General features: G+C 39.5%; 1 protein-coding gene across 2 annotated transcripts in view; it reads left to right on the forward strand.

Moving 5' to 3' along the window:
• The window catches only part of CDHR1 (cadherin related family member 1), a 97,450-nt gene extending 89,064 nt beyond the window's left edge, over positions 1 to 8,386 (forward strand). The window contains exon 17 of one of the 2 annotated variants that reach the window (XM_060769006.2): positions 5,558 to 6,653. In XM_060769006.2, coding sequence (XP_060624989.2) covers positions 5,558 to 5,770 — 213 coding nt within the window. In that variant the 3' untranslated portion in view covers positions 5,771 to 6,653. Of the gene's footprint in view, positions 1 to 5,557 lie in introns of both variants that reach the window. The other variant, XM_060769005.2, reaches the window with a different exon arrangement.
• The last annotated feature ends 459 nt before the right edge of the window (positions 8,387 to 8,845 follow it).

Below are 8,845 nucleotides of genomic sequence, written 5' to 3' on the forward strand. Positions count from 1 at the left end.
CCTTCTAAAGATCTGTTGCTTTTGGAACAATGCAGTGATTTTTTAAAAAAAATCCCCAGGTATTTTAATTTAATGGATTCATTATTGGAAAATGCCATCGATTACAAAACAAAATTTTGGGAGGAGGGAGCAAGCTTGTTTTCGGCTTCCTTGGAGACTAGGACGCGGAACAATGGCTTCAAACTACAAGAGAGGAGATTCCATCTGAACATTAGGAAGAACTTCCTGACTGTGAGAGCCGTTCAGCAGTGGAACTCTCTGCCCCGGAGTGTGGTGGAGGCTCCTTCTTTGGAAGCTTATAAGCAGAGGCTGGATGGCCATCTGTCGGGGGTGATTTGAATGCAATATTCCTGCTTCTTGGCAGGGGGTTGGACTGGATGGCCCATGAGGTCTCTTCCAACTCTTTGATTCTATGATTCTATGATTCTATGTGCCAAAGAACATAGGCTATTTAATTCCATCTGACCATGAATACAGATATTTTTATGACAGGATTGTTCTGTAGCCTGGAACCAGTAGAGTGGTTCCTGATACCCTGCAAGAACTATTCTACTTGACTATGTAAAAAGCCATATGTAAAAAGCCATTACAATTGGAATTAGTAAGGTTGACAGTCATGAACAGACCAAAAGTAGGGACTCTGGCCTACCAAATGCTGGCAGACACCAGATCCCATCAGTTCCACCCAGCACAGTAAGTGGGTCATGTGAAGATCATTGCATTCCCAAAATAGCTAGAGAGCTACATATTTCCCACCTCTGAGTCTCAATCCTGAACAAGACAAAATATTAAAGGAATACTGTTTCCCCAAAACCATTTGGTCACCTGAGGCAGTGGCCACACACTACCTCATAGAGATATTATTTTGTCTGCAGGTATGGTAATAACTTGGTTCAATTCTTGGTTCAATTAACTTAATAAGTTTCCTTCCTTTATTTGTTTGTTCATCAGTTCATTATATATTCAAGAAATATTTTGAGAATGATTAAAAAATAAACAAAAATATCTAAAACAAAATGCACCAATAAAAGAGTATTATGTAATGCAGCTGCATAAAATATCTCATGTTATAAAAAGACTAGGAAAATAGAGAATTGTTGATAGTTAAAACTGCAACACTCTGGAAGGAGAATTATATAATATGTATCTCACAAATGAGAAGCACTTACATACAGTTGCTATTGACCTCACATCCGATGGTGGGAGAAGCCAGAGGAGGATTTACACCAGTGATGTGGGGTCAACTCATCCTTCATATCATATTATGTATTAAAGGAGGGCATCAAAACTTTGTATTGTGCCAGTACAGTTATTCAAGCACTGTCAGATAGGGTCTCAGTTATTAGACATGCAATTGCATTTTGTACTAAGTTTAGATTCTAGACAATCTTCAGAGGCAGTCCCACATTCACTTGATGTTCAAAGATGGAGGTTTTCACAATAGATTGTGTCTATCTAGGAAATACTATGATTTCAAAATATTTTCATGTATATTATAATAATAATAATAATAATAATAATAATAATAATAATAATCTTTATTGATACCCCGCTACCATCTCCCCAAGGGACTCGGTGTGGCTTACATGAGGCTGAGCCCACAATACATCAGTAATACAAACAATAACAACAATAATACAGCAATAAAATAAAACTCATAACAAAAAATAACCAATAAACATTAACAGTAACACAATGACATTAAAAAACCTATGGCTGGGCCAAATGTAATAATTAAATTTTAAAGATAATGCTGTGCATGAACAGGTGAAATATGGCTAGGATATAGTTTTCGGAGAGGGATGGGACGTGCAGACAATCCTAGATCATTAATAAAGTGCCTTTAAGGACATATTGCTGGGAGATTCCTTATCCTGGGAAGGCACACTGGAATATAGATATTCAAAACCATGGGGTGAGAGGGGAATTTTTCCCCAAACTCTAAGCATAAATGCCACTCAGCCAGATCTGCACTTACAATCAAAATGACTGTATCAGTACACTTTAGATTCTGACAGACAATCTATCCAAAAAGATGCTGAAGCCTCTGGGAAACCTGGGAGATATAGCTTAGCCAAACCAATCCCTACTCTTTTCGTAGCACAAGTCCATGTCAGGTAGAAAATGGCATGAATGGTAATGGGGTTTTTGGTTTTTTTTCAATCCATCTAAAATAGACCTTCATGTCACCTTGTGGTGGTGAAGTGGGATTTTTTAGGATGTGGCAAAGTGGGTAAAAATAATCCACTTTGGTGCAGGCTCTAGTTTACACCCACCCACCCAAACTCTGGGCTTTCCCTAGGGGGAGGGGGTGGTTAAAATTGGGATGGAATGAAGCCAACTCGGTCCCCCATTTTCCCTGTAAAACTGACTAAAAAAGGTCCCTTGCAGCTCTTCGCATTCTCCTGGTATGAGAAAATGACACCAGAGGAGATGGTAGGGATGAGGAAGAAAATCTTTCTCTCCCCCAACCCACTAGTCTCCTCAGTCATCATTTTTTCATACCAGGGGGGTGCAAGGAGAGGCTTTATGACATCAAGGGACCTTTTTAGTAAGTTTTAGGGGAAAATCAGGAGCTGGAGAGAAGGAGTGAACCCAAAATGTGCAGGATGGCTGTGGAGTCTGACCCCCAGTGTTGTGGTCTGCAACCCCGAAAGTGTCCCCACAGACCGAATACTTTATTAGACCTGGGCCTTTCAGAAAGGCCCAAATCTAATAAGGTATTTAATTCAGAATAAATTCTAAATTAATTCATTTATACCAAAAGAGTTGTTTGGACACCTTCGGTAAAAACTGAGACAGGTCCCGCATTTTGTGCCCGCCAGGATGGGCCCTTAGATGGCATTCAGATGACATATTTTTAAGGCTCTTAACTTTATGCCCAAGCAATACAGACAGAAAAGAGATTTCAAATGAAATGGCTGCTGTAGCAACAACACACCTGCATAAGTATGTTATATACAGTCCCATCTAATTTTATTGGTCAATAGAATTCTTATAATGCTCCTTGGATTCAAAGCAACTGAAGAAACAATTCTGGTCATTCATATATATATATATATATATATATATATATATATATATATATATGGTGCTTTTCTGTGCATAGACTTCTTTGTATGCAGAATGTAAAGCTCATCAGGGATAATCTTATTCAAAGTCCCTATATAGTAATTGTACTCCAGCTACCAGTTAATCTCAGAAACCTTGATGATCAGTGGGAAAACACTCCCATTGACTTGGACTTGGTTATGTTCTAAGGCAGTGGTTCTCAACCTGGGATCCCCAGATGTTTTTGGCCTTCAACTCCCAGAAATCCTAACAGTAGGTAAACTGGCTGGAATTTCTGGGAATTGTAGGCCAAAAACATCTGGGGACCCCAGGTTGAGAACCACTGTTCTAAGGCTTCAATCCTTTGTGCTGCTGTAATTACTTACTGCTACCAGGACCAGTCCTACAATTAAGCAAAGTGAGGTAGCTACTACCTCAGGTGGCAAATGCTGGGAGATAGCAGCAAGGGGTTGAGAAAAGAATGTTGTCTTCTCACTACCTCTGAGGATGCTTGCCATAGATGCAGGCAAAACGTCATGAGAAAATGCCTCTAGAACATAGCCATATTGCCCAAAGAAACCTACAACAACCCAGTGATTCCAGCCATGAAAGCCTTCGACAATACAATGTTGTCTCACATCCCTACATTAAGCTATCACTCTTGTGTGTGATAGGAGATGATCTTCCATTAGCAGTGTTGAAGAAAATCAACAGCCAGTATACTCACCCATTATATACAATACCATCATCTTGTTCTTTCACTCAGGGAGCAAAACATATTGGGCATCCCCCCCCCCCCCCATTATGCTTCCACCATTGTAGCACCTAATAGGAAGTAAGAAAGGACACACAGATGTTAAAAATGAGTGGTGCATGTAAGCCGCTCTGAGTTCCCCTCGGAGCAAGAAGGGCACAGTATAAATACAGTAAATAAGTAAATACTGCAGAGATGTGCTATGTGATTTGATGTAGGCTTTATATTAATAACCTTTTCAACAAGAAACTTCTGGTTTTCCCAAATGCAATATCAATAACAGAAGCCTGTTTTTTATTGTTTTGCTGGTCAAGTAATGAATACTATCTGCCTATTAGAGTTCACACTCCATTTCCAGCTCTGTCTCGAGGCTCAGGAATCCCCAGGTGAAAAAAAAAAGTTTCATATATCAGGTCTGGGTGTACCCAAAAATGCACCATTCCTGCACATGCTGTGCTGCAAGGATAATAACTTTAACAATAGCTTTATTTACAATATATCCCACCCCCTCTCTCCAAAAAGACTCAGGGATAGGCAAATGGTGGCCTGCAAACAATATGTAGCCCTTGTGTGATTCCTGAAGCCTCCCAGAAGCCTGCAAAATCCAACCTCCACATTAAGAAAAAGTCGCACATCCTCAAACACCCCAAAACCATCAGTGAACGTGTGAGTTAGGACTTCATCACATGGACTTACAGATTTGTAGAGAAGCGTGGGGGTCTGTCCCTATAGCAATGGCAATAATGCTTTTCAATTGCAAATCGTTCAGTGAAACATTTACTTCTTCCTATACCACTGTTTTCTTGAAGCATTCTTGACCCCTTATTGCCCGCCTTCACATTTATCACATGGAGGAAGGCTTGTCAAGTCCTCTCTGCTTTTCTTCCTTCTCTATCAGCCAAAAAACCTCTCTTTTTCTCTTTTTTCTTTGCTGCCTTTGCTACTGCCTCCCCAAACTGTTCTCCCCAAACTGTTCTCCCTGTCTGCAGCAGCTCTTTCTGGCTTTGCAGCAACAAAATGGGACGAGGAAGGATCCTTCCCATCCCACATGTTTTTAGCTTTAAAGAGAGGATCAAATTGCAGTAGCAGCTCACAAGGCAATTACTCACCAGTAGTGGGAGCTCCTTCCTTTAGGTTCATTTCAATGATGGATGGGAACACATGATGGTGGGAAGTACTTCAACATCATGTGATGGGCTTTGTGCCTTTCCATCATTGAAATGAGCCTGAAGTGGACTGGAAAATAGGTCAATGGGGTGAGGTACTTAGTTTTCAACCACCACCCTCCAAAAAGTCAAATAAAAGAAAATGGCAACAGGAGTTGATGATTTATCACTTTCAGTTTCCTGAAACACAACAGTTTAGCCCACCAAAGGGTAGGGGTGGGGGAGAGATGAACCCCCTGCAATTGCCCACCCTTGCTATACAATATACCCACAAAGCCATAATTAGGAAGATTGTAGCTCTTCTTATCTTCTGTATTTCCCTCTTTCATTCTGTATTTCCTTCCTTTAGTCATCTAATCATTCTGTTTATTTTATTATGAACAACCTCAGACATTCAATCAGTATTCCAAAGGTAGTTTATAAGTTTGTAATACAAATAATTCCCCTTTCTCCCATCAATTTTCTCATGAAGGGTTAGACATATCAATTAGCTCCTCAGCAGCAAAACTACACTGAAAAGAGGGTGGGGAATACAACTTTAGTTTGTGGGCTGTTTGATTATAATTATTATTTTTGACATTTTCAGATCAAATCAAGGGTAAGATCCTATGTCTTGGGCCTCAAGAGACGTCCATGGACAATATTTGGGATTTGCATGAGTGGCATCGCTTCCACCATTTCTTTAACCATGATGATCTCCACCATCATGTATTGGAAAAGTGTGAAAAAATCCAGACTTCATCCTCTGGCTAAAATCAGGAAAATTAAACGGGGACCACCACGGCATACTGTGTGCTAAACTGCTAAATGAACTGTTTATTCATTTGTCCTCAATATGCCATATATAAAAACTTACATTACCTCTTATTTAACTCTTGGAATTTTTTAGAAAACAATTTTTTAATTCAAATCTGTTTCTTTACCTCAGAATGATGGAACAGTTTGTTTTATTTTTGTAATGTCTGTAAAAGAGTACTAGAAAGCATGCTCAGTTTCTGCCCCTCAAAACTGATTGAACACTCTCAAAATTGAAAATTGAAAACTTACTCTATTGAATATTCAGCTGAGAGAAGTCTGCTGCTAATATTTGCTCTGAGAATGCTGTGTTACTTTGGGGGAATTCTAAAATGCACCTCAAAGAAATAACGACCACCTTTGGTATATCGGGTCCTCTAAAATTATCTCAGAGAGATGGCTTCTCTTAAAATAATCCCAGGAATTATAGTTTATCTTTGTGTTTAGCATTTTTAACTGTTTGTGAGAAGTTCCCTTTTCACAAAACAGCAGCTCCCAGGTTGCCATGGGAAGAGGAAGTAATTGTTAAACCAATTTGTAGTATAGATACTGTATTCCCTTGGCTGTACACTACAGGGGCTCCAGTGGTTTTTCTTCCACTTGCAAAGAACAGATTATAAACTCTTGCATATGAATGCTTCAAAACTATTGCAACATCCTGGGTGAAAGGCTCCACTCTTTAATTTCTACAATTCAATACTGTGGGAGCATTGCCTTTAGCCTTTTGATATTAAACCTGAATTACAAATGCCAAATTGGAGACAGTGTGTGGGTATGGTGGTCAACCCTGGTTGTCACATATTTTGGACAAATGAAAATGCTGTCTCTGTCTTTGCCCCAGAGTAAGTCACATGTTCTCTTTGTACTCTTTTACAGACTCTCCACAAAGGGCCTATGGCCGCCTTTTTGATGCAAACAAAAGATAACCCCATGAAAGCCTTAGGAGTGCTAGCTGGTGTCATGGGGGTGATGGTGGTGATCACCATCTTGATCTCCACTGCCATGTTCTGGCGCAATAAAAGGTCCAACAAAGTCATGCCTGTGCGACGGATCATTAAAAAGAGGCAGAACTATCAACCCAGGACAATCAGGATGGAGTGGCTGAAATTCAAGAGGTCCAGCAGTGCTGCAGAAAAGTTTACAGTACAAGAGGATGCCAAGAGCCTGCACAATGAGAACAGCAATAACAACTTCCAGGTGCCACCACCTCCACCACCACCTACTGCTCCGGCCCTGCCTCCGGCCTCAGCTTTCAAGACTCATGCCTCTGAATGGAGAGTGCCCACAGTATCAGGATCATTGAGCCCTGACAAGGTTGTAAGCAAGCTGAAGAAGAAAGCAGGCACCACTTGCATGTCACACAACGCCCTGGTGTCAGAGCTCAAGCAGAAGTTTGAATTGAGAAATGCAGTATCTGATCAACTCCAGGTTTAATGCGTATTCCTGCTCCAAAAGCTGCATGTCAAGTATGTGGGTGTATCTCCGGGGACATGATGTGGTCTGTTCTTTTGTATTTTGTACCAATGTCTCATCATCTCACAAGCTACACATGCTCTCTATTTCATACCAGTATTTCACAGTCATTTGCTTGTACTGCATGACGAGACATATCCTATTTCACTAAGGAATTGTTTCATCTATAGCGCTGTGACAATGCATGATGTAAATTTGTTAACTTCTATCCATATTATTGGTACAAAGTCAGTTTTCTGTGATATGCCAAGATGATTTTGTTCTGATTTTGAGCAACATTTGTTTTAAGAAATTTCAGTTCTTAAAAATCCAATCTGAAATATTTTAAAATCTTGACTTTTCTGCCACAAAACTCCAGATATAACAAAGAAGTATCAAAGAGACCATGGCTAACAGTCTCAAAATGTGGACCATTGAAATTTGGTCAGTCCTGGATCTATTTCAGAAATTGAACTGCCCCAACTAGCATATGGGGATCTAGCCTCAAATACAGCCCAGGGAGAGAGAAAAAATTGATACCATGCAGACTTTTAAGCAAATTGATTGATATGACCCAAGTGAAACATGACTGCTGTAATTTGGGCAGATCTTGGATGTTTGGATGCAGTATAAAGTTATGTTGAGGACATGAGCAAAAAGACAAGAAAAGCTAAAAAGAGCTGGAAGGTATGCCTTCATTTCAAAGGGACATTTAAGTAAGCACATTTAGGATTGCAGTAGATCATTGTATCTTTTTCAACAACTTGTGAAACAACATGTCCAAAATTTTAAGCTTCTCCCAATGTGAGCATGCTGGCTTGGCCAGCAATCTTTCCTTCTACAGAGATTTGGTTGAGCTGAAACATGCTTACAAGAATGTTATTAAAGAAAATGAAATAGAATGAAAATATAGGGGTACCACTCCCAAAAAAATGACTGAAAATTTTAATAAAATTTAATAAATGTCATTGTTGTTCACCACCTTGATCCATGGGGAGAGGCTGGTAAGAAATAAATGTTGCTGTTGTTGTTGTCGTCGTCATTGCTATTCATTTCAGCATACAAATATTGAAATGCCTCAATATTTTGATAGTGATGTGAATGACAATTTGATCAAATTGACTGCATTTTCTTGATATTCCATTGAATGAAAATGTTATTATTCCCAGTTGGATCTACTTGCTATTTATTCTAAACATTTTAAAGTGGTTAGACATACATTGGTCAGCTGTACCAAGGGATCTGGTAGCTGCCTCCTGGTTATTTTCCTTTTGTGATCATCATTCAGGACATTTTGGAGAGAAAATAGTAGCCTGCACACAACACACATACATATATAAACAAGGGTGCTGCCATTGAAACTGTCTCCTTTGAGCAAATAAGCTTGTCACCCTTTGCTCTCACTGACAGATTGGCATTTCTTTGCTATACAAATTTGTTTCTTGGAAAGTTGTAGCTTTCATGTGAGATGAATGAAAATACTTTAAAAATAATATAAGATAATATGCCAGACAACATTCATCTGCCCTCTGTCAAGGAACAGGCAGCATAGCAGAATTTATACTGAATTTATACGTGGGAGATATATACATTGTCTTCATAGAAGTGCCAGCAGTTTTTATTGGGA

Source organism: Anolis sagrei, chromosome 3 (genome assembly GCF_037176765.1).
Source record: "Anolis sagrei isolate rAnoSag1 chromosome 3, rAnoSag1.mat, whole genome shotgun sequence".
In the NCBI taxonomy this organism is placed as follows: domain Eukaryota; kingdom Metazoa; phylum Chordata; class Lepidosauria; order Squamata; family Dactyloidae; genus Anolis; species Anolis sagrei.